At 44.7% G+C, this 26,915-nt stretch overlaps 1 protein-coding gene across 5 annotated transcripts in view; it reads left to right on the forward strand.

The window, feature by feature from the left end:
- The first annotated feature begins 133 nt into the window (after positions 1-133).
- LRRC69 (leucine rich repeat containing 69) overlaps positions 134-26,915 on the forward strand; it is an 89,811-nt gene continuing 63,029 nt past the window's right edge. For 3 of the 5 annotated variants that reach the window (XM_025433623.3, XM_025433621.3, XM_049103884.1), the window contains exons 1-3: positions 134-393; positions 18,818-18,944; positions 23,517-23,589. In XM_025433623.3, the coding sequence (XP_025289408.3) occupies positions 211-393; positions 18,818-18,944; positions 23,517-23,589 (383 nt within the window). In that variant the 5' untranslated portion in view covers positions 134-210. The remainder of the gene's footprint in view (positions 394-18,817; positions 18,945-23,516; positions 23,590-26,915) is intronic. The other 2 variants (XM_025433620.3, XM_025433622.3) reach the window with 1 other exon arrangement.

Consider the following 26,915-nt stretch of genomic DNA (forward strand, 5'->3'; position numbering starts at 1 on the left):
CTCTTGTACATTTCCCGCTCCAAACCTGGAAGCAGCTATTTTCTCTCGGGATCTTTTTCAGAGGAAACTATCTGATGCCTCCTGTCTTCAACATGGTAGATCTCGGAATGTTTTGGTTTCCATGGCACACCCATTCTGTAGTTAGAGGTTCTAAAGGTGCACAATAAGGAACTTGATCCCTAATGGTTACCTTCCCCTTCTTCCAAGCCCATGACTGAAAGATTGTTAATAAGAGCACTGAAGGGTGGTAAAGACACCAAGATCGTTACCTTGAATGGGAAGGGGATAACAAAGATGCCCTCAGCATTAAGTAAGCTGCCTGGCCTGAAGACTCTAGATCTCCAGAATAACCAAATCCGCAAGGTGTGCCCGGAGATAAGCACCTTGACCCAGGTGAGGAACAGTGTATCTTTTGGGATTGAGGTTGGAAAATAAGGAAGAGAGAAAAGAGGTGAGAGAAAAATAAACCTTTGATCTTTGGGGCCTTAGCTCCCGGGAGACTTACTGTGGAGTGTTGTTGGAGAGGCATCAAAAAGCTTTCTCCCGTAGGGGATTACTACATATGGTAGGGAAGAAGAGGTTTCAGCTTATTGGTGTGCACAGCTGGAATCGGAGGATTAGGTCTCTGCCACACTCATCTTTCTGGAGGCTGTCATCTGGAAAAGGGTTGAGAGCCTGGATCTGCTTGTCTACCTTGGGGGCTCCATCTGGAAGTGGGATTGAGGGTCCCGGAGATGCTGTTCGCCCTGGAGACTATCCTGAAGCTTCTGCATATGGAATGAAGAAACCTTCTTGGATGTAGCAAGGGGGTTCCTTTTCAATTTCCTAGGGCGGGCTGAACTTTGAAATGGGAGTGCTGGCGGGGGACGGGAAGGAGGACACATTTCTTCTGAAGCAGTCTTTAAAAGAAGGTTAGTATTTTAAATAAAGAATACCCTTCTTAGCTGACACGAATGAATCCCAGATGCCCCTGTTAAACGTTTCTGCCCAACAACGCGAAACTTCAGCTGCTAAAGATCTTGAGGTTGGGAGTAGGCAAGGGGTATTAGTTTTGCAGTTTTCTTTGTATTCACTTCTAAACTGTCACTGAGCACTGAAAGAACCTATAACTGTAAAGTCACTGGAGTTCATTAGTTTTGAATTCAGAGTTATCAAAAAAAAAAAAAAAAACCCACACACAAAACCCAAACTCTATCTTCTTACCTTCACCTACCTCATTTCCTTTCAGAGTCATAAAATTATTTGAACTTGTAACCTGTGGCCACATCTTTTCGAAAAACAGAGTAATACAAACTCCTCCTTTTAATGGTCACTTTCAAAAGTGCACATATGGTTACAGGACAAAGATTTGGACTTTTCTAATAGGACAGAGGAGTTTCTGTGCAAAAGAATCTGGGGTTTGACTGAGCCATGAGTTAATTTTCTCCTACTCGATTTTTGTTTCCCATTAAAGTAACCCAGTGCATTGTTTTAAGAGAATCGCGTACTGCAGAAGGCTTATAATAGAAAGCTGCTATCTTCTGTTCCGCTCTGCCTCACCCCAAAACCTGATCTCCATTTATAAACATTTCCCACTCATTTTTTCCCCTTCATTTGTCCATGTTAGATATCACTCTCCTTCATTCTTCCAAACACCATTGGCATACTTCGTTTCTCCATCTTTTAGACTTGCTGCACCTTCGTTTCTTCTCTTCCCAGCGACAGTCTCTTTTTACTCTGTATGATGACTGTGTCAGCATCTCTAATCCACCTTCAGCTCTCCCTCCCTCCTCCTCGCCAGAAATTTTAAACTTCTTACTTTTATAAGATGTGTACACCACTTAGGCCGCATCCCGTTAAAACCGTGGTTAAATATTTTGTCTCTTGGAGAATTCTGAAATGTGTCTCATTAATTAAATAACCTTCATGCAGAGTTGATTAATGTCTCATGAATATTACATTTTCTTCTTCATGTACCGTTTCTGTTGCCTTGGAGTTTCCATTCACCTTTCTTTCATTCTGCATCTTTTGCCTTTGTCATGGCTTCCTTTTATTTCAAACTTGATTATCTTACATGTTCTATCAAATGTGCTTTTCCGTGGAGTGACTCCTCCCCCCCCCCCCGGATCCCCACCCCCCTGCCCCTGTCTAAGCTGATTAGCATGTAGGTTTGCTGGATACTGAGGTGAGGGCATCACTTTGTGGTTTCCCTGAGTTGGACCCATTGTCTCCTCTGGCCCATATTTTCCACTTTCTTAGTTGCCTTTCTTATTTTGTAAGAGTAAGCCTCCGGGTGCCATCCTCCTCCAGGTATGTGGCGGTTCAATTTTTTTTTTTTTTAACTCTTACATGGCTCAAAGTTTTATGTATTCTTTCATGTTTGGTCAATAGCTGTTTAGTAAAAAAACATTAAAGACTGTAAAATACATTTCCTCAGGGAAAAAAGCCTGAGTCTGATTATCCTTACTGTGTCATCTTCTCATAGCTCCCCCAGTCCTTTCCTCCTTATCCTTTTATTTATGAAAGTCCTTAAATTTTGACATCTGTTTGCTCACAACTTCCTAAAATAGGGAGCTGGCTAAGCTTAGCCCTTACCTTTTAAAAAAAAATATTTATTTGAGAGAGAGAGAGAGAGAATAAGCTGGGAGAAGGGCAGAGGGAGAGAGAGAGGCAGGCTCCCCACTGAGCAGGAAGCCCGACATGGGGCTCGATCCCAGGACCCCAAGATCATGACCTGGGCTGGAGGGCTTCAGGCTTCACCGTCTGAGCCACCCAGGCGCCCCTCAGCCCTTCCTTTCAAAGAAGAATTCAACGGATTTAGAAAGTAGGCTTCCTGTGGTCTACCTTTAAAGCGCTTTGCAAGTCAGATTCAGGCAAATGCCATTATTGTTTAGCTGTTCATGAACTAGCAATTTTTTTTTTTTCATGTAGCATCTCCCCAGTTGTGGAATTTTGAAAAAAAAGTCAATCTCCACTTTATAATGGAAGTTCTAGAAGCAGCTTGAATAAAATGTGCTGGAAACCTTCCAAAGATATAGATTGTTCATATAGTTCAGAAATACTGCACAGTCGTTCCCATAGTTTCTAGCAGAGCGGACAGGTGATAGTTTCAGAAAAGAGAGAGGTAAGAGGGGCTGCTCGCCCTGGAGGAGCATTTGGGAGACCTGGATATCTTAACTGGTTCAGCCACTTACCAGCTAAATTAAAGATGCTTGATCCCCCTGGGTCTCAATTTCTGCCTTCATTTACTCAATCCGTACGTAAGTAGTGAGCACCGTCTGTGTCTCAGGCACTAGGAACTGGTGATTCAGCAGCAGATGAAAATCCCGGCCTTCGTGGAGCTTCCATTCCAGCCAGTAGAGCTGTAAGAAACAATCAAGCAGAACAAGCAGGACACAAGGCAGTGGTCAGTGCTAGGGAGAGGACAGCAGAGAAGGCAGGAAGGACACGTGGCATTCCAGCCGACACGTGGACGACTGATCGAAGCCACAAAGTGTCCTCGTGATCTTTACAACCTGGTGGTAGGTCTGTCATAGTTCTAAGGTCATCATTCTTATTCTGATCATTTTCTAATAAAACCCGATTGTTTTTTTTTTTTTTTCAAAAGTTAGTTTGAACTCTTTCTTGTATTCCTTCAAATCCTATCTTTTTATTACAAAGTATTGAAAGTGTCCCCCTACCGGGCAGCCCAAGTAACTCAGTGGTTTAGCGTCACATTCTGCCCAGGGCGTGATCCTGGAGACCCAGGATCAAGTCCCACCTCGGGCTCCCTGCATGGAGCCTGCTTCTCCCTCTCTCTGTGTCTACATCTCTCTCTCTCTCTCTCTCTCTCTCTCTCTCTGTGTCCCTCATGAATAAATAAATAAAATCTTAAAAAAAAAAAAAAAAGAGAAAGTATCCCCCTACTGCATTTTGCAGGGGGGAGGGAGGGGTCCATACTGTGCTTGCCTTTTGGACTAGACTTTTTTTTTTTAAATCATCATAGGAAGTCCGGTTTGCCCCAATATTCTGATATTTGGTCATATTTTCTACAAAATATTAAAATAATCTCGATATTTTTCAAGTTGCTAAAGCAAAAATGATACTTCTAAATTTCAGCACTCGTATAATGGTAGCAAATAGAATAACAACATCAATCATTTCTTGAGAGCCAGGCACAATGCTAGCAATTGTGTTCAATTGTGCTCAAGGAAGTTACTACCCTCACGTTGTTAATAAAATGCCCATATGGTTCAGTAAGAGGTTAGGTCACTTGTCAAGGTCCCTCAACCAGTGAATACGTCTATAACATGAAGTCTCTTTCAAGGTTGCTTTCAGCTCTGTTTCATTATTTATATACTTAGTGTAAAATTTGTCAGGGTGGGGTGTTCAATTTGTAGTTCTGAAAAGAAAAACTGGGGGATCCCTGGGTGGCTCAGTGGTTTAGCGCCTGCCTTCAGCCCAGGGCCTGATCCTGGAGACCCGGGATCGAGTCCCACGTCAGGCTCCCTGCATGGAGCCTGCTTCTCCCTCTGCCTGTCTCTCTCTCTCTGTCTCTCATGAATGAATAAATAAAATCTTAAAAGAAAAGAAAAAGAGAAACTGGGTTGCCTAAAGATAGTAGGTTTGAATGCCACATGGATTGACCCTACTTGACCATTTGTTTACATATGAGTTTGGTCTTCTTGGGTCTGTGCTGGTCCCAAGGATGCAGATGTGGAAAACACACGGACGACGTCTTCTCGTTTGAGGATGAAGCTAAATGTTGACAGAGGGGAAGCCCAATGCCCGGCACAGAGGAACTTCCCGAAGTTACAGCTGCTCTTACGGTCACTGGTGTAAGTGGCAACTGGGGCAAAACGGGAGGAGGTTCTTTAGAAAATACGAGATCCTTCCTCTTCTTTCTTTGCTTATTTGACTAGTGAAACTTGGGGACATTTCAGTCCCTTCTGATGACATGGGAAAGAATGAGTTGATGGCCGGTCGTTCGGTGGCAAGTGCTGGGATGGCAGCAGCGCTCAGAGAAGCTCTTCCCCTGAGGCCCGAGGCCGGGTCGTGCCCTGGTGCGGGGCACCTGGTGAACCACAGCATGGGGCCTTGGGCGGGCGGGTGGGAGCCCTTTGCAGGGTGCAGCTTCACCAGCTGCCCCGGTGGCCGGCACCTGTACCGGTGCGGGCCCCTCCGAGGCTCGCAGGCCCGGCCGCCCGGGGCCTAGATACGGTGTCCCGGAGCCCTTCCCGGACCATCAGCCGTGGACAGCAAATAAGGCCGAGCTGAGCAGAGCCGGGTGGTCTGGGAGTTCGTTGCTGTGTCTCTCCTCTCTCCCTCTCCTGCTTTACCGTCCTCCTCGGTGGCCCGTACCCTGTCCACGGCCTTCGCCCTGGGCCCCTCCGCGGCCCGCTTGCTTCCTCCCAGCCAGCGCCTCCCCCTGTTCAGCAGTTGGGCGAGCCGGGGTGGGTGCCGCACTGCTGGGTGTTGGCCAAGTGGGAGAGGACGGCCGTCTCCACGTGTCCCCAGCCTCGGACTTAGTGGGGAAAGCCTGAGATGGGACATAACATTTCTGAAAAGCGCCACGAGGGAGAACTGTCCTGGGCCGGGAGCATCTGTAGCCAGAGACGTAGGAGAAGGCGGCCCTGAGAGCGCAGGGAGCGGGCATCCGCGGGGTGAGCTAGGCTGGCTGCCCCCTCCCTCCTCGGGTGTCCCAGGCGACAGTAGGGAACTGATGTCCCCCGTGCTGGTTGTCAGCATTTGTCTGCCTTACCACGGGAAATCTCTTCTTCCCCCATCAAGTAGGTAAAGCCTCTGTTTTCTGACCTGGCCCTTCTGTCAAGCGGGGATTTACTGTCCTGCTTCGCTCCATCCTGTCCAGGTCAGAGGTACTAGGCAGTTCCTCCTTTCCAAGCTCCTGCCTTCTTCCTTTGCCTCTGCTGCTCCCCCTCCCCCCCGGCCTGTGGTAAGCCTCCTGCACCCTCCTGCACCCTTTCTGGAACTTCAGCTTTCCGACTAGCTGGCAGTCAGGTGTCTGGAGGACCCTCAAGCCTCTTCTCTCACTTGCCCGCTGGGGGATGTGAAACGACTCTGCTCATCTCTCTATGCCCCACTTGCCTCGTCTCTAAAACATGCTTCGTTACTCCCAGCACCTAAAGTTGTGCCAACGTTACCTTGTACGGGACGCCTCACCGTACTGCTTGCTCGGAAGACTTTGGCCCTTACCCTCACGTAAGCATCCAAATGCTTCACTCTTCCAAACACTTCAGGTCTTACATTTTAACTGAATGTCAGTTCTGTGTCGTAATCCCTCCTTCCTGATAATGTGAAACTCTCGTCTCTGTTTCTTCTGTTTTCTTCCTTAAGAAGCTTCTGACAGAAAAATAAATAAATAAATAAATAAATAAATAAATAAATAAAAATTAAAAAAAGAAGCTTCTGACAGGATGCTAACAGGTAACACTTTGTTAATGATTTTACTACGAATGCTGATCAGAAAATCCATCTTAGCTGGATGAGTAGGAATTGCCAATTCCACGACACTGGGTTTAACTTTGGGCTCCAAGGGCACAGGGCTTAGTTGCAGAGATCTTCAGTGATTAGATGCCAGGCTGGACCTTGGAACCTTTGCCTGTCTTTCCAGTGAAATTACAATTGTTTTGCTAAATCTGATTATATACTAAGAAGTTGCTGCAACTTCTAGTAGTTAAAACTATTAAATAATAGTTTTGAAATTTGCAAAATTATTCAAATAAACAGAATCTTGCAGGAAGAGCTGGACTTAGGAGAAGCATTTGGCAACTGTATTAAACTGTAGTTTTAGGGGCACTTGGGTGGCTCTGTGTCTGAGCATCCGCCTTTGGCTCAGGTCATGATCCCGGGGTCATAGGATCAAGTCCCACACCGGGATCCCCACAGGGAGCCTGCTTCTTCTCCCTCTGCCTATGTCTCTGCCTCTCCCGGCATGCCTCTCATGAATAAATCGATCAAATCTTTTTGTAAAAAAACCCTATAGTTTTAAAGATGCCACAGATTCCTTAGAGAAATTTTAAAAAGGCAGTGCTAAGAATTAGCAGTGAGCTATAATGCTACCCTCTCCCAGATATACCTTGGTCATACACATGCTATTAAAAAATATAAAAACCCCATTAAAAAATTCCATTAGTCTTCTCTCATTGATTTGATTCAATTATTTTTATTAAATAGTTTACAGAACCTGACATTGTACTGTGCATTACTTAGGTATAGTGAATGGAAATATTCATTATCCTTAAATAATTTAAGGATTAATGGTCACATACTAGCTAAAACATATACACATCTATTATAGGCAAATGATCTAATAGCTCATTTCCAAATGGTATCATCAAGCATGATTTAGTTCAAAAGACAACCAGATAAAATGGACATTTGAACTCATTTTTTTAAAAAGATGTATGTATTTATCTTTAGAGGGGATAAGGGGCAGAGGAAGAGGGAGAGAGAGTCTTAAGCAGACTCTGCCTTGAGCGTGAGTGACCCAGGGCTCGATCTCACGACCCTGAGATCATGACTGAGCAGAAGCCAAGAGTCAGGGGCTTAACCAACTGTGCCACCCAGTCACCCCTGAACTCAGTTTGTTTGTTTTTAACACTTTTAAAAATGTTTTTATCCAAGTTAGTCATAGATATCATTTTAAAAATCAAATAAGCAATCGAAAGACAAAATAAATAGCACAGAGTTTTCAAGTGTAATTAACAGCTACAAACACAGCATAATTAAGTGTTAGGTTTAATTATGTTGCCTGGTGCAAGTTCTAGGCATACATATGATGGCAGGCACTACACTGAATTAAGCATAGGGGTTACTCAGAATGAGCAGATAGTTAGAATAAGGAAAGCATGCAGACCCTTAGAAGGAAGTAAATCAAGCCAGGAAGATTGGAGCTGACTGCGTTCAACAGATACTCAATTAAAGAAAAAAAAAAAAAGACATGGAGCCATAATGAGTATTCCTCAGTGTGAACCATTAGCTTTCAGAAATGATCTAACCATTAGCTTGCAGCATTCAACTATCGTTTATTGAGCAACTATTATGTTCCAGACCCTGTTCTTTGAATGTTAGATGAATCACAACGTAATAGTAGAGGTAAATCAATCACTAAAATATGAAGCAGAATAATTGGTCATAGAAAGCACACAGTGCCATACAACTACAAAAGGAAGGTGGCTTCCTGGAGAAGGACGTATATGCCAAGTGGGAGCAGGAAATATAGAAACCTATTATAATAACTGAAGAACTAAGGTAAAGTAACAGTTTAATGGAAACAGAATCCTGAAACACATTATCACTAGAAAGAATAAAAAAAATTTTTTTCCCACCAAAATTAACGAGTTAGCAGAAAGTCATGATTCTGTGGCCGTTTTTCTCTTCTCTGAAAATGTCATCGAAAAATGGCTGTGAGAGAACAGAATGTTGGTTACTAGAGGCTGGGGGGTGGGGGAATTGGGGAAACCTTGTTTAAAGATACGAACTAGTAGATAATACGTCATCCTACACTGCATAGTGATTAGAGTCAATAATAACTGTATTAAAAACTACAAAGTTGCTAAGAGACTAGATCCTAATTGTTCCTAGCACAAAAAGGAGATAATTATATGACCCGACAGAGGTGCTAGCTAAAGCTATGGTGGTAATCAGGCTGCAGTTTATGTATGTATCAGGTCAACATGCTGCACACTTTAAACTTACAAAATGTCATATGTCGGGACGCCTGGGTGGCTCAGCTGTTGAGTGTCTGCCTTTGGCTCAGGGTGTGAGCCCGGGTCCTGGGATCGAGTCCCACATCGGGCTCCCTGCATGGATCCTGCTTCTCGCTCTGCCTGTGTCTGCTTCCTCTCTCTCTGTCTCTCATGAATAAATAAGTAAAGTCTTAAAAAAAATGTTATATGTCAATTACATTTCAATTTTTTAAAAGTGGCTTTGAATTTAGAAATCTTTGAAAAAACTAGTTAGAAATCATTAAGAAAGTGGTTTTAACCATGAGACTCTTCATGATAGCCCTCAGATACAAAACTGAGGGCTGATGGAGGGAGGTGGGTGCGGGATGGGCTAGATGGGGCATGGCTATCAAGGAGAGCACTTATTATGATGAGCACAGGGTGTTATACGTAAGTGATAAATCACAAAATTTTACTGCTTAAACCAGTATAACACAATATGTTAACTAACTAGAATTTATTTATTTATTATTTATTTATTTATTTTTCTAAAGATTTTATTTATTTATTTATGAGAGACACAGAGAGAGAGGCAGAGACCCAGGCAGAGGGAGAAGCAGGCTTCATGCAGGGAGCCTGACATGGGACTCGATCCCGGGACTCCAGGACCACAACCTGGACTGAAGGTGGTGCTAAACCGCTGAGCCACCCGGGCTGCCCAACTGACTAGAATTTAAATAAAAATTTGAAGAAATTAAAAAGGAAAACAGGTTTAAAATTGGAAAACTAAACATATATCTATGAAGCACCTACGGAATTTCTAGCACCGTGTATGTCCAACATTTTGTATTAGGGTCTTCTGGATCTAAAAGATCAGATTTAGCATTTTATAATATCTGCTATATTCCAGGTACTTTATTGTATTGTCTCTAATTCTTAAGACAGCCTTGAAAAGTAGATACTAGTATTCCTATATTTTAAAAGTAATCTCTACACGCAACATAGGGCTTGAACTCACAACCCTAGGATCACGAGTTGCATGTTCTACTGTCTGAGCCAGCCAGGCACCCGATCCCCATTTAAAAACAAAACAAAACAAAACAAAAAAACCCCCAAAAAACCTTGACACTTAGAAATTTGACTTGCCTGAGATCACAAAGCTAGTACATTGCAGAGCAGATGGTCTCCAAATCCTGTGCTTTGCTGACCGTGCAATACGGACTAAACAGTGTGAATACCAACAGAATAAGAATATTTAAAATGAGAATTCCATGCATACATACAAGACAATTCCACTGTGTGTGTGTGAATATATATATATATATACATGCATGTATGTGCACATACATGATCATTCTGAACAATAATATATTTTTTAATAGGCAACACATTATCATAGACAGTATATAGTAGGAGGAAACACATCCATGTATTTCAAGGGTGGGGGGATACAGATAGGCTGTAACTTAGAGGTATGAATAGGCCTATACAATCAAATAAATTAAATTTAGGAAAAGTTGGGACAGACACTGTTTGGGACAAATATGCTAAGATGCAGAAAAGACTATAGGGAGATTGAAAACATTTAGGACATTGTTGGGTAGGGCAATTCCTCACGGACTGGTTATTTAGGCAGCAGTTTATATAAAATGTAGTAGGACTGGAGAAAGGAAATTTAAGTACCATTTACACACATCCCATTCTTTACATTCTTTGGCTATGTAATTCTGCAGGCAGGCAGTAACGATTACAGTTTTAGGGCGATTGCAATGAGATACACCTGAAAAAGATGCACCTAAAAGGAATTTTGAGATTAGGAATGGTGACTGACTGACTTTGGGTGTAGAGAGAGAAAGAAATTCTAGGCGATTCCAAACTTTGGTCAGAACAGCTGATAGGATTACAAGGATGGTGGGTGCATTAACCAAAATGGGGATGGGAGAAACAGATCTAGTATGCCCACCGACATTGTCCAGTTTTAGACTTTGAATTTAGAGTGACAGCATCACATTCATTTGAGATTCTTTTGAGCCAAAACCAACAAGATGCAATTTTTACAGGGATGACTAAATTCCTACATTTGAGAAAAGAATTCAATTGCACAAGCCCAGGATGTGGGTTATCTCCTTCACAGTTATCTCTTTGGCCGTGGGTTTTTGATGGCCACACACAAGATCAATTATGCAACAGCAATGTGCCCCGCTGCTGAAAGAGGGCATGCCATGTTGGGCTGCATTAATAGAAGTGCAGTCATCTGCCCGAGGGAGAGTCTGTGGTCTCCCCAGCATCCATGCTAGGCGATCACATTTCCTTGTCTCACCCTAGGCGCCATGTTTCCAGAGAGGGGTGTGCTTACAAAAATGAGAGGGTGACCAAGACAGTGAGAGGTCTGGAAATTATGTCCTGAGGGAAATGGTTAAAGAAGAATGGAACAAATTCAGGGGGAATATGATAGCAATCTTCAAATATTTGAAAGATTATTATGTGGCAGAAAGGAGGGGGAATAGAGCTATTTTTTAATGACTGCCATGGGAAGAGTTAGAAGCTAGAGAGAGACTGACAAACAAAAAATGTATAAATAAAAAAAGTAAGGAACACTTCCTAAGAAGTGAAAGAACTGCCTATTACTGAATGAGTATATAAGGAAGGTATATAGTTGCCTCCTTGCATTTTATATGCTGTACCAGGTGACTTATAAAAGTTCTTCCTGGGGGGCCTGGCTGGATCAGTGGGTTAAACGTCTGCCTTCAGCTAAGGTCATGATCCCAGGGTCCTGAGATCAAGCCCTGCATTGGGCTCCCTGCTCAGCGGGGAGTCTGCTTCTCCTTTTCCCTCTGCCCCTCCCCTTGGTCCCCTCCGTTGATTTAAATGAATAAATAAAATCTTTAAACAAAAAAAGTTCTTCCTGATTGTAAGATGCTATAATCCCTGGTCATGGTACCATGAGAAACCACTTTGGAGAAATGGTGTCTTTCAATCTATGGCAATATGCTAGCTTCCAAAGGACAGGAGAGTTATATTCTGAATACGTCAACAGAAAGTTCATTATAGAAAATTATAAATGTAAAAAAAAAAAAGAAAATTATAAATATAACATGAGTTTCAAACTCATCCAGTAGCTGTCTCTTATATGGCTAAAGCCCTCCCTCAGGAACTACCCATAACCACAGAGTGTTACTAGTGAAACACTGCATGGTATTTTTGAAACCCTTTGTGAATGGAATCCCATTTGGAATAGCCTTGTCAAGGCACCTCAAATAGTTCATCTCAAACAACTTGTCAAGGCATCCCAATTAGCTCACCTCAAATATCGCCTTCTCAGAGAGGTCTTATCTAATGGCCCAATCTGGCTTTGAGTTACCTTTTTTTTTTTTTTTTAAGATTTATTTATTATTTATTTATTTGAGAGAGGGTGAGAGAGAGTGAGCACAAGGTGGGTGGGTGGGTGGGGAGCAGAAGGAGAGAGAAACTCCAGGAGACTCCACATGGAGCACAGAACCTGACATGGGGCTTAATCTCAGGACTCCAAGATCAGACCTGAACGGAAACCAGGGGTCTGATGCTCAGCCGACTGTGCCACCCAGGTACCCCAACCTTGAGCTACTTTCCAACCCATTAACCCATTTTCTTTCCTTTCCATGAGGCACTTAACACTAACAGAAATGATCTGTTTGCTTATTTGTTGTCTCTCTCCCCTCCCAACGTATAAGCAGTGTGAAGAGAAACCGTGGGTGTCCTTGCCACTCTAGCATTCAGAATATCGTGCGCATAATACACATATAATAAATATGATTCAATTAATACAACATTGAAGTTGAGTCTTGAAGTATTTCTCAAGGGAAATTTAGTCCTTGTTATAGTGTCTCTGGAACTTCTGTATAATTTATGTAATCTAGGCTGAAACTCATGTATTCGCCATAGTGACAGAGGATAAACCACAGTCTTTGGAGTTACCATCACCTCTATGAATTTAAAGGTAAAAAATGAATCTTCTTTTAGTTACCTTTCTCTGTCGAGAATCATTCTGGTTTCATTCATTTTATCCTAGTTTTAACTTTAGAATCTTTTAATTCTTGAGATCTTCAGTTGAGTCCTCTTCATCTTCTATGTGTCATAGTCTTGGTGTTGAGCTCAGATTTTCACATGGTAGCCTTTTCTAGCCAAAGAGCCATATATTTAAAGTATCTTCCAAAGCAGGTGCCTTTTCCTGGGTCATCTATCCATTTTATATCACCTTCTTTGGAGCTGTTCTATCAGAAAACCAGCTGTGGCTGTCAGCTAGCCTACCACATTTGCCCAGATTGCTTTTCAAAATTACATTTCCTCAAACCTCGTACATCTCCTCCTCCAAGAAAATGGTTTTGCTTCATATTTCATTGAAAAAAAAAAAAAGGTACTCTCATTCAGGAAAACTCCCTCATCCTTCTCTTACCAAATCCATCCAGGGCCCTGATCTGCATGTACCTTCTCCGCCTTGCCTCCTAGAACCTCAGTGAAGGCTCCCCACTCTTATGCAGGGCCAGCACTCATTTATACTTTGGATCATATCCTCTCTCATTTTCTACAGGATTTTGATTCTGAAATGATCCCTCTCCTTATATCAGTTTCTCATTCTCTGCATAATTATTTCCATCAGCATGTAAATAAGCTGTATGATCTTTTATTTATTTTTTTAATAGATTTTATTTATTCATGAGAGACACAGAGAGAGAGAGAGAGAGGCAGAGACACAGGCAGAGGGAGAAGCAGGCTCCATGCAGGGAGCCTGATGTGGGACTCGATCCCGGGTCTCCAGGATCATGCCCTGGGCTGATGGCGGTGCTAAACCGCTGAGCCACCTGGGCTGCCCTGATCTTTTATTTTCAAAGAAAAACCCTCCAGCTCCCTGCTAGTTTTCTAATATCCCTTCATAGTGAAAGTTCTTAAGAGATTTATCTATTACCCATTATCTTCACTTTTCCTCAGCTTCTCCATAGCCCACATCAATCAGAGTTTCTTCTCCAATGCTTCACCCCTATTGCTGAGGTCACTGATGATTTTCATGTTGCTAAATCCAGTGGTTATTTCTATGCTTTTATTTTGCTTAACTTTCCCTTAGGATTTGGCCTGCATCTTCTTTTTAAAAATAACTTCCTTTTCCTTTTCTTTCTCGTTGGCTTCTGTGACACCATGTATCTTAGAAAAGCTAAGTCATAGATTTTTGTAATTTATTGAGGCTGTGCTCTCTGTAGAAACCTGTAAAAGTGTGAGGAAGCAGATCAGAGCAGGGAAAGAATCAAGGTTAAGATCTGATCTCGTGAGAAATTTAGCCTTAGCTTTATTCCACCAGAGTTCTGGAACATGCCTTGCACCCAGAGGCAAAGGAGTGTGGCTGTTTCATCCCTGCATTCATTATGGGGTATAGGCTGCCTTGGAGGATCGAGTAGAGGGATTACCTTCCAGGCATAACCTTCCAGGCATCTCTGGCTAACGCAGTTCCTAGTGGCCAAGGGAAATTCTTCAGAGAAGGATGAAATAAAGTCCTTAGGAGGAAAAGTCCAGTTCCTGAGGACTGAGCCCTGTCTCAATAAAGGAGATCTGTCATATCAGAGGCTGTCGGTGTCCCACCCCCTCTGTCCTCCTCACTGGCCATTCCTTCTCCTCTGCTAGGATCAATCCTTCTCTCATACTCTCACTCTTGGTATTCTCTTATGATCCCACATGACAACTCTGACTTGGGTGAAGGCTCAAATTTAACTCTTTGGTCTTGACCCCTTTAGAGAGTTCTAGACTTGCATTTACAACTGCCTACTTGATATTTCCACTTCAAGGTCTAAAAGACACCTTAATTTTAATATAGATAAAACAGAACTCTTGATTTCTTCTCCTTCCCCCAAACCTGCCCTTGTCCTAGTTGTCCTCATCTCAGGTGTTCAAGCTCCAAAGCTTGATTGTATCCATGATTCCTCTCTTTCTCTTATATTTCACAACCTTCTGGCCCTACTTCCAGAGTATATCTTATACCCATCCACTTCTTTGCCCCTCCATCACCACCATTCTAGCCCAAGCCATCCTCATCTCTCATCCTCATTTCTCATCCCTCATCCTCTTTGCCTGACCACTGCAATCCTGCCTCTGAAAAGTGTGCTATCTCTGCTCTTCATCTCTAGCTCCCCTGAAGACTATTCTGTAGGCAGTTGTCAGAGTGCTGCTGGTAAGTTATATGCCAATTAATACCATATTTCCTCAAAACCCTATACTCATTTCTCACTTTGCTTAGAATAAAATCCCAACCCTTCACCCTGGTTTACAAAATCATGAGCAATCTGGCTCGAGTACAGCTTTGCAACATCATGTTTTGCTGGGTTTTCCCCTCCCCATTATGCTCAGCCACATCAGCCACATCTCTTGGTTCCTCAACTACATCAAAAATGTTTGTGTTTTGGGGTCTTTATTTTGCCTATTTCTTCTTTCTTATCAGCACTCAGATCTCAATTTATTTTTTATTCATTTATTTTTTAGGTTGCTTTATTTTATTTTATTTTTTTAAAGATTTTATTTATTTATTTATTTATTTATTTATTTATGATAGACATAGAGAGAGAGAGAGAGAGAGAGAGAGAGAGAGGCAGAGACACAGGAGGAGGGAGAAGCAGGCTCCATGCCGGGAGCCCGACGTGGGACTCGATCCCGGGACTCCAGGATCGCGCCCTGGGCCAAAGGCAGGTGCTAAACTGCTGAGCCACCCAGGGATCCCCTCAGATCTCAATTTAAATATCAACTTCCAAGACTAGTTTCCTTGGACAACCAATCACTATCTCTTCATTCTTTTAATTATATACAGAGCACTTAGTGCTATCTATTATTTTTCTTATGTTCTTATTTAGCCATTCACTTTTTCTTTTTTCTTGAATTTAAAATCAGTTTAGTTAAACAAAAAAATCAGTTTAGTTAACATATAATGTATTATATTTCAGGGGTAAAATTTAGTGACTTATCAGTTGCATACAACACTTAGTGATCATTGTATCAAATGCCCTCCTTAATGCCCATCACCCAATTACCCCATGTTGCTACCCACCGTCCCTCCAGCAACCCTCGGTTTGTTCCATATAGTTAGGAGTCTCTTATGGTTTGCATCACTCTCTGGTTTTCTTTAAAGGATTTTATTCATTTATTTGTGAGGGACACAGAGAGAGAGCACAAGCACATAAGCAGGGAGTAGGGACAGAGGGAGAAGCAGACTCCCGGCTGAGAAAGGAGCCCTACACGAGACCCGATCTTAGGACCCTGGAATCATAACTTGAGCCAAAGGTAGATGCTTAACCAACTGAGCCACCCAGGTGCCCCATCATCCCTCTCTCTTTTTATCTTATTTTTCTTTCCCTTCCCCTATATTCTTCTATTTTGTATCTTAAATTCCACATATGAATGAAATCATATAGTATTTGTCTTTCTCTGATTTATTTCACTTAACATAATACCCTCTAGTTCTATCCACTTGTTGCAAATGACAAGATTTCATTCTTTTTGTAGACATTGCTGCTATAAACATTGGGGTGCAGATCCCCTTCAGATCACTACATCTGTATCTTGGGAGTACTCAGTAGTGCAATTCATAGGTCAGAGGATAGTTTTATTTTTGACTTTTTGAGGAACCTCCACACTATTTTCCAGAGTGACTGCACTAGTTTGCATTCCCACCAACAGTGTAAGAGGGGTCTCCTTTCTCCACATCCTCGCCAACATCTGTCATTTCCCAAGTTGCTAATTTTTGTCATTCTGACCTGTGTGAGGTGGTATATCTCATTGTGGTTTTGATTTGTATTTCTCTGATCCTGAGTGATGATGAGCATTTTTTCATGTGTCTGTTAGCCTTTTGTGTGTTTTCTTTGGAGAAATGACTGTTCATGTTTTCTGCCCACTTCTTGACTGGTTTTTTTTTTTTTGGTGTTAAGTTTGATAAGTTTTTTATAGATTTTGGATACTAGCCCTTTGTCATTTGTGAATATCTTCTCTCATCCTGTGGGTTGCCTTTTAGTTATGTTGATTGTTTCCCTTGCTGTGCAAAAGCTTTTTATCTTGATGAAGTCCCAGTAGTTCAATTTTGCTTTTGTTTCCCTTGCCTTTGGAGACATGTCTAGTAAGAATTTGTTGCAGCCAAGATCAAAGATGTTGCTGCCTGTGATCTCCTTTAGGATTTTGATGGGTTCCCGTCTCTCATTGAGTCTTTCATCCTTTTTTATTTTGGTGTATGGTGTAAGAAAGTGGTCCAGTTTCATTCTTCTGCATGTGGCTGTCCAATTCTCCCAACACCATTTGTTAAAGAGACAATCTGTTTTTCCACTGGATATTCTTTCCTGCTTTGTTGAAGATTAGTTGACCATAGGGTTGTGGGTCCATTTCAGCATCTTCCGTTTCATTCATCTATGTGTCTGTTTTTGTGCCAGGACCATACCATCTTGATCATCATACATTTGTAATATACCTTGAAGTCCAGAACTGTGATGCCTCCAGCCTCGCTTTTTTTCAACATGGCTTTGGCTTTTCATGTCTTTTCTGGTTCCATACAAATTTTTGGACTATTTGTTCTAGTTATGCGAAGAACGCTGGTTGTACTTTGAAAGGGATTGCATTCAATGTGTAGATTGCTTTGGATAACGTAGATATTTTAGCAATATTTGTTCTTCTAATCCATGAACATGGAATGTTTTTCATTTCTTTGTGTGTTCCTCAATTTCTTTCGTAAGTGTTCGATCGTTTTCAGTATCGATCTTTTCCCTCTTTGGTTAGGTTATTCCTTGGTATTTTAGGATTTTTAGTGCTATCGTAAATGGGATTGATTGCTTGATTTCTCTTTCTGCCGCCTCATTATTGGTGTATAGAGATACAACAGATTTCTGCTGATTTTGTATCTTGTGACTTTACTGAATCCATGTAACAATTCTAGCAATATTTTACTGGAGTCTTTCAGGTTTTCTACATACAGGTTTTCTTTCATGGCTTCTGCAAATAGTGAAGTTTGACTTCTTCCTCATGATCTGGATGCCTTTTATTTCTTGTTATTTGATTGCTGGGGCTAGGACTTCCGGGACTATGTTAAAAAACAGTGGTGAGAATGGATGTCTCTGTCGTGTTCCTAATCTTAGGGGAAAACCTCTCAGTGTTTCCCTGCTGAGATGGCTTTCTGTTGACGTATGTTCCCTCTACCCCTATTTTGTGGAAAGTTTTTATAAAGAAGGGAAGCTGTATTTTGTCAAATGTTTTTTTCTGCACCTAGTGAGAGGATCATAGGGTTCTTTTATTAAGGTGGTGTATCATGCTGATTGATTTGTGAATATTGAACCACCCTTGCGGCCCAGGAATAAATCCCACTTGATCATGGTGAATGAATCTTTTAATGTACAGTTAGATTCAATTTGCTAGTATCTTGTTACGGATTTTTGCATCCATGTTCATCAAGCATATTGGCCTATCGTTCTGTTTTTTAGTGGAGTCTTTGTCTGATTTTGGAATCAAGGTAATGCTGGCCTCATAGAATGTATTTCCAAGTTTCTCCTTCCATTTCTATTTTTTGGAATAGTTTCAAAAGAATAGGTAGTAGCTCTTCTTTAAATGTTTATTAGAATTCCCCTGGGAAGTCATTCTGCCCTGGACATTTGTTTGTTGGGAGATTTTTGATTACTGATTCAATTTCATTGCTGGTTATCCGTCTTTTCGAGTTTTCTGTTTCTTCCTCTTTCAATTTTGGTGGTTTATATGTTTCTGGGAATTTATTCATTTCTTCTAGATTGCCCAATTTGTTGGCATCTAATTTTTCATAATATTTACTTACAATTGTTTGTATTTCTGTGGTGTTGGTTGTGATCTCTCCTCTCTCATTCATGATTTTATTTATTTGGGCTCTTTTTTTCTTTTTGATAAATACTGGCTAGGGGTTTATCAATTTTATTTATTTTTTCAAAGAACCAGCTCCTGGTTTCATGATCTGTTCTACTGTGTTTTGTTATTGTTTCTATACCATTTATTTCTGTTCTAATATTTATTATTTTCCTTTTCTGCTGGCTTTAGGCTTCATTTATTGTTCCTTTTTGACTCCTCTAGGGGTAAGCGTATCAACAAAAGTTCTTAATTATTTATCTCTTTTGAAGGTGAATAGTGCATGAGTTAATTAAATTTCTGTATGTTTCCAGTTGACGGCACTAAATCTGGGAAACAACCTGTTAGAAGAAATTCCAGAAGAGATGAAATATCTTACATCCCTGAAGAAGCTTCATTTATTTGGAAATAAGATTTGTAAATTTGCACCCGGAGTATGTGGTAAGTTAGTCAAAGAACAGCAGTATTATGGGATCAAATTTAATTTCTTTATATTGAACAAGTGAAAAAAGTAAATGAAATTTTACCTTTTAATCTTTTTTTTTTGTTGGAGATATTTATGCACTACTCTTGAAATTAAGGAATTTGAGGTACAATAGTGTCTTTTTTTCAACTATTGCATTATTATTTCTGTAATGCAGACCTAAGAAAGTAAGTTAGTATTAAATTAGTCAATTTTTCCTTTTCAGAATCAGGGTACATTTCAACTCTTAAATCTGGGGGCCTTTTCTCTGTGCCTGAGAGGAAATTAATTGAAAATCCAATCAAGAAAAGCATTCCTTGTTCTTTATACTTTTTATTTATTGCTTCAATATTAAGCTGCAATCTTTGCTCAAGATGCTAAGTTTAAAACCAATTTGAGGAAAATTTTAAAGAAAGAATATGAGATCCAATAACTGGCTCTTTTTTGGGGGGAGGGGTATTTCCTTTCAACTTGTAATTCCTCCAATAGGACACTCTTCCTATTTAATATAGGTAGAGGGGGGCTTAAGGGGAAAACACGTGACAAAGAGATGATTTTTTTAAAATTTTTTTTATTTATTTATGATAGTCACAGAGAGAGAGAGAGAGGCAGAGACATAGGCAGAGGGAGAAGCAGGCTCCATGCACTGGGAGCCCGATGTGGGATTCGATCCCGGGTCTCCAGGATCGCGCCCTGGGCCAAAGGCAGGCACCAAACCGCTGCGCCACCCAGGGATCCCCAAGAGATGATTTTTATAGCTTCATTGAACATTGTACATTATAGCTCATGTATAGCACTTCCTCATTCTATGTTTTTGTCCCTATTAGTAAAACTAAAGATATGTGAACTTTTGAGACATGGGTGCTATGTCATCACCAAGCAGCATTTATTAAAGATATCAATGCATAGGGAGTTAAATCAGGGGTATATTTGGCAAATAGCACAAATAGACTCTGCTATGATCTCTTTACTTTAAAACCTTGAATCATGTATCCTGGAGAGATATTTTTTTTAAAACAAGACCTATAACAAACACTTATTGATGCTTATGCACATTATGTATGCAAACCCACAGATTCGGGGTTCAATTACAGTTTACTTAGATTATAGTTTACATAAGAAAAAATTAAGGGCATTAAAAAAAGACAATCTTATAAACTATTTTATAAACTACACTGAAGGAACAAACTTATGTAGAATGTGACATAGTAAATAATATTAAGCAACCTATTAATGCTAATAAAGAAAAATTTTTCTTGTGTGCCCTTACATTTGAGGTTTCTAAAATATATGTAATCTTTGTTCAGTGCCCTTGCATGCCTGTAGTTTCTGTATTTCTTGGTTTTGGGCTGCTGAACATTGAAAATCCCATGTGAGTGACATAAACTATGTTTTATGTTGTGTCCTTACTATCCAAGAGCAGAAGTAGTTTGGTGTCAGGGAGTTGAGCGCCATCCAGCATGTATTACGTGATCCAGTCCCCCTGACTAGACCAGACTGGGCAAGAGCTAGACTTGTGTCCCAAGATAGGCCAGGGCTCGTCTCTTTCTTGGGAATTGAGAACATCTACAAGCTGTTTGAGCGGTCTGAGCTAATCGTGTGAACAAGACAGGGGTCGCAAATTGGTGCCTGTGAGCTGAAACTGGTTCCTAGATGAACGTGGGTCATAAACAAGTTGGCTCTGTTTTGACAATCTTTTAGAGAATTTGAATTAGGGCACCAAAACTTGCAAATCAAAAGAGCTCATCAACAAAAAAAAATTGGATGTCTCCCTCATTTTTGTCTGTTTTAAAAAAGCTGAGGCTTTTGGAATCACATTCCCAGGGGCCCAGCGGCAGCCCCTTGTTGGATAAAGCCCAGTCCTGCCAGGGCTCCCACCAGGGCCCCCACTACCTGTCGGGTTACCTTCTCAGTTCCTGTAGGCACCGCAGTTTGAGGACTGCCTTCCCTGTCTATGAACAGTCACACGCTGGCGTTGTAGGATGGCTAGCAACACACGGAAAATTAGAGGAAATCTGCTCAAACGGAAGGCCTGGGGCGTGGGGGGAAAAAGAGGAGGAGAGAGAGAGAGAGAATGTAGGTATGGAGCTGAGAGCAGGAGAGAGAACGAGAACTCCACGTTGCGTGGGGAAGGCCTGAGGGCGCGTCCAGCAGACTGAGAAATTCCTGGGCGAGGCCGAGTACTGGCCTGGGGAGGGTGGGCGTCCTCGGGGGTCCCCGGAGGTCACGGCGCGGTTCAGGGGCTCAACGCACGAGGCCCAGGAGACCCGGGCAGGAGCAGGTGTGACCCCCGGGGCAACCCGAGCCCCCGAACGTGCGCGCACAGCCACACGCACCGGAGGAGCCGCGGGCCGCGCATCGCACCAGGTCACACGCGTACGGGCAATGCTCCCCCGTCCCCGTGCGCGCGCCGGGCCTGGGTCAGGGGCCCGTGGGGCTGCCTCGTGCGGGCGAGCCACGCCGCCGCCTCCCCCCACGGCGCGGCCCCTGGAGCCGCATCTCGGCCCCGCGCGGGAGCCGCGTGCACCGCACACCGTGTGCCACGCTCGGCGCTGCGGGTCCCGACGGCGGCCCAGGCCGTGCACAGGCCCCCCGCCCGCCCACGCACAGGTCCCCCCGCCCGCCCACGCTGCCCCCAGGCCGCCCACGCTGCCCCCAGGCCGTGCACAGGCCCCCAGCCCGCCCACGCACAGGCCCCCCGCCCGCCCACGCACAGGCCCCCCACTGCACAGGCCCCCAGGCCACCCACGCACAGGCCCCCCACCCGCCCACGCTGTCCCCAGGCCGTGCACAGGCCCTCCGCCCGCCCACGCTGCCCCCAGGCCGCCCACGCACAGGCCTCCCTGCCCACCCATGCACATGCCCCCTGGCCCGCCCACGCAAGGCCCCCAAGCCGCCCACTGCACAGGCCCCGAGGACACCCACGCACAGGCCCCCCACCCGCCCACGCTGTCCCCAGGCCGTGCACAGGCCCCCCCGCCCGCCCACGCTGCCCCCAGGCCGCCCACGCACAGGCCCCCCGCCCGCCCACAGGCCCCCCCCAGCCCGCCCACGCACAGGCCCCCCTGCCCAACCATGCACAGGCCCCCTGGCCCGCCCACGCAAGGCCCCCAGGCCGCCCACGCACAGGCCCCCCGCCCGCCCACAGGCCCCCCCCAGCCCGCCCACGCACAGGCCCCCCTGCCCAACCATGCACAGGCCCCCTGGCCCGCCCACGCAAGGCCCCCAGGCCGCCCACGCACAGGCCTCCCTGCCCGCCCACAGGCCCCCCCAGACCACCCACGCACAGGCCCCCCCAGGCCACCCATGCACAGGCCCCCCTACCCGCCCACAGGCCCCCAGCCCGCCCACGCACAGGCCCCCAGGACACCCACGCACAGGCCCCCCCCCGCCTGGCCACGCTGCCCCCAGGCCGCCCACGCACAGGCCCCCAGGCCACCCACGCACAGGGCCCCCAGGACACCCATGCACAGGCCCCCCGCCCGCCCGCGCTGCCCCCAGGCCGCCCACGCACAGGCCCCCCGCCCGCCCACAGGCCCCCCTGCCCAACCATGCACAGGCCCCCTGGCCCGCCCACGCAAGGCCCCCAGACCACCCACGCACAGGCCCCACCCCAGGCCACCCACGCACAGGCCTCCCTGCCCGCCCACAGGCCCCCAGGCCACCCACGCACAGGCCCTCCTGCCCGCCCATGCACAGGCCCCCAGGTTGTGCACAGGCTCCCCGCCCGCACACGCACAGGGCCCCCCGCCCACGCACAGGCCCCCGCCCGCCCACGCTGCCCGGAGCCCCGCGCAGACGCCGCGGGCCCAGGAGGACGCCCTCCCCGCAGAACGCGGCCGAGCCCGCCTGCGCGCCCCTGCGGAGGATGCCCCGGAGCGTCCACGCGTCCCCCTCCCCTCGCCGCGGACCTGCGTGGGCTCTCGTGCACCCCGGACGCCCGCTCCGGGCTCCTCTCCAGGGAGGCCCAGTTGCGCGGCTGCAAAGACAGCGCCGTGGTGGGCGAGTCGAGTCCTCCAGGGGCCGGGTGCGGGAGGCCGTGGGAGACGAGCCCGGGTGGGTGCGCGTACGCGTGCGGGAGGCCGTGGGAGGTGAGCCCGGGTGGGTGCGCGTACGCGTGCGGGAGGCCGTGGAGGCGAGCCCCGGGTGGGTGCGCCCACGTCCGCCACGCCTGCCCGGGGGAGATGCGGTGGCGCCTGGGCTGCTCGCCGTGGTTTTCCTGGCGGGTGAGCGGGCGCCGCGTGGGAAGGGCACGCCGTGGCCACATCCGCGGGCACAGCCCTGGTGAGGCCCGGCGCCTCTGCAGTTCTGGGTTCCCGGGGCCGCAGAGCCCGTCCGTCCGTCCGTCCGTCGGCACCTGCTGAGCCTCGCCCCTGGGGAGGAGCCCCCGCTCCCCTCGGCCCTAGGCGGCCTTACGAGGGCGTCTGTCCCGGCGGCCCGAGGGCCTTGGCCCCGGCAAGAAACCAGAGGGACAAGCATCGGGACCTGAAGAGGGCTCCGAGTTGTTCCCTGAAAAAGAGCCAAAGTGACTACATTTATTTTTCTGGCAGGCGGCTTACAGCACTTGATTCTGCTTAATCTGAACAACAACCGGCTCACATGGATTCCCCAAGAAGTCAGCAGGTAATTTGGTTTATAGGGACACTTGGGTAAACGTCCCCTTCTCCAGCCCCACCCTGGTCATCTGAACCTCGACCTCACTGATGGGCTTCCAGGCCTTTGGGGTTTGCACCCGGCCAGGAGGCAGGTGAGGACTGAGACAAACCACTCATTTTAAGCAGATTATTTATTCTTTTTTTTTTTTTTTTGATTTTATTTATTTATTCATGAGAGAGAGAGAGAGAGACAGGCAGAGGGAGAAGCAGGCTCCATGCGGGGAGCCCCATGCGGGACTCGATCTTGGGTCTCCGGGATGATGCCCTGGGCCAAAGGTCAACCGCTGAGCCACCCAGGGATCCCCTAAGCATAAGATTCTTTAAACACTTCCGGGAAGATGAGAAATAGCAAAACTTGGTGGTCTAAGTATAAAAGCGTTTGAAACATAAAATTCTAAAGTTGATTCTATTTCTGATGTCCCCGACTCTGAGGTTCTTGGAGTTGGCTCTGATACAGAGTCGGGGACTTCCACTTTTATTTCCTGTAAGTTTTCGAGACCATTTTCAGCTTGATGGAAAAGGCAATGTGAAAGCAAAGTGTTAGAAAATTAAAATAGCATTTTCATTTTAAAGAAAGCCCCACGTTTTATTACCGTTAACAACAACAGCAAAATGCTGCGCATCTCATGCTGCACATCTGCACAGATGGGCTGCCGCTACAGTGGCTTTCTGGAGCCAGCTGAGGGCCTTGTCCTTCTGCAGGCAAAACACTCTCTTGGGTTTTTCCTCTGACAGATGGAGAGAAAACCCTACTTGGGTTTACTTGACTTTGGAGACTCTCTTTATTGCTTGTTGAATAGAAACAGATGTATAACAACATAAGCGCATCCAGATTTTTAAGGGATACAAGACTCTGAACAGTCCTTAACAAAGGGATTTGTGCAGCACCTAAAGTCTACTCCGATTCACTTGTCTATCCCTCAAGCCAAAGTATTAGCCTTCCCAGAGAGATTTTCCCAGAGAAAGTAATGTTTTTAAGTCACAGTGACTAGAAAAAATTTTTAAGTGATCTAATTTCTGAAGATGAAGATTGTCACAGTGGAAATGCCAATACCTGTCTGCGTGCGCTTTCATTTATTTAGCTTATCAATGGATTTATGTATCAACGAAATAATGAAAAAGAGGGAAGATCTGGTGAGCTAGGTCGTATCTTTGTGCAACTAGCCTTATGACCTTGGGCAAGTCACTTAACTGCACCTTGGCTTTCCTGTCTCTAAAGGAAAAATTTTGGGTAGATGAACGTCAGAACCTTTACAGCAGTAACATGCTATGATCTCACAATTTATTAGGCTTGGATCTGCTTGGAGTATGAAGTATAATATTCAAAGAACTGTATAAATCTATAGTGACGTGCTAGACGATGGAACGAGACGCAAGCTTTCACTGAAAAACGTCGGATTGCAAAATATATGAGTCTACCCTATTTTATAGATAATTCTGATAGCCTGAATTCCCGCTGGGTCCTGTATGTAAGCTGATTGGTCACCTCCTCAAGCAGGATTCCATATTCTGACCTTGGGAATGTTTCTTCACCTTTCCATACCTCGGTGTCTTCAACTGCGACATGCGGACAATAATAGGGCCTATTCATGGGGGTGGTTTTGACAAGTAAATAGGCAAATTCGTCCAAAATATTTAGGATTGAGCCTGGGACATGGTAAGTGCTCAGTGGATGATAGCGTTTCTTATTATGGTTTGTTATTTTTATTCTTCTTTCTGTTCCTCCCATTCGTCCCTTTTTAGAGACAAAAAACTGACTTGGTGGTGAATTTGGGAAAAGCATGGAGCGTAAATGGCTCAGTGTCCTCCTTTCACTCTGCCTTCACGTAAGCAGCTGCCTTTAGCAGGAAAGGCTGTGACTGGGGGTATGGTGAATTCAGGGGAGGGTGCGTAGGAAGCCTGAGAATGTTTGCGTCGGCTTTGTGCTGATGTGTGATTCCCTTCTTTCCGGATGCCACGTCTTATTTCTCCATCGGAGGGGGAGAGTTCTGTTAGTTTACTTAAGCTACAGAGTATCGGTTCATGGACTTGGAGTCACACCTGGACAGGTGAGAGTTTTGCCCTGAAGCAACTCCGTCATGGGCCGGACTGCAGAGCCATAGAAGGAAAAGGAGAATGTGGGTATCCTGGGGACAGAGAATCTGAAAGAAAGAGGGAGAAAGGAAAGGATTAAGCCAGTGAGCTCAGTTCTTTCTCCAGATTCTCCACTCAGGGAAGTTACTCTTCAGCCCACTGGAGAGGAGAGGGGCAGGGAGAAGCTCTATCTCCTGTAGTTTTTTCTTGGAAGAGTGGAAGTTCTCCCTGCTTCTGGCAAAGGAAACAATGACTTATCCTTGCTCTTTACTCAACCAACGAATGATGGCCGTTTGCAGTAGCCTCTAGGCTCAGCTTTGTGCCTTCCAGTAAGGACACAATGAAAAGCCAACTGCCATGGTAGTGATTTCAGAGTAGAATCAATCAAGATCGTGATTACAACCGTGATTAGTGCAGAGAATCTTGTCCCTTTCTGTTTCTCCACGGGACCTACGCCGCACACTTGCACCCTCTTGAACACTGGGTCATCCAGTTTTGACCCTATATCCTCTCTGCAAGTGACTTTGCTCCTTATTTTACCAAGAAACTTGGGATCCACAGTCCTTCTTTTCAGGCATTTTATCTTGCCTTAAGTAGACCTTAAGGCAAAGTCTACTTCTTGCCTTTTCTCTCTTGCTCCCTCATTCTTTCATTTATAGCCAAACTTCTGTAAACTGCCATCTGTCTATTGCTTTTGTTTCCTACTTAAACCCTTAGAATTCTTTTCCCCTCTTTATTCTACTTAATATTATTTTTAAAGACCATTAATGTCCCTTGGGCAATCAAATCTAATGGCCTTTTCTCTCTACTGAATACAGATTACACAAAAATCACGAGTGTTCCATTCAATGAGTTTTCACCAATGTACACACACCAATAAGGTATTGAACAGTTCCAATAAGGTGTCGAATATATGTACATTTCCTGAGTTCTTATCTCTCATAAGCAACTACTATTTTGATTTCTACCTCTACAAATTAGTTTTACTTGTTCTAGAACTAAATAAATGGAATCATACAATATGTATTCTTTTGTGTCTTTTACTGAGCATATATATATATTTTTTGAGATTCGCTGTATTGTTGCATTTGTCAGCAATTCATTGTTTATCCCTAAGAGCATTTCATTGCATGAATTATGCCACAAGTTATTTTATCCTGTTTATGGACATTTGGATTCTTTCCCATTTGGGGCTACCATGAATTAAGCTATTGTAAATAT

Source organism: Canis lupus, chromosome 29 (genome assembly GCF_003254725.2).
Source record: "Canis lupus dingo isolate Sandy chromosome 29, ASM325472v2, whole genome shotgun sequence".
Taxonomy (NCBI): domain Eukaryota; kingdom Metazoa; phylum Chordata; class Mammalia; order Carnivora; family Canidae; genus Canis; species Canis lupus.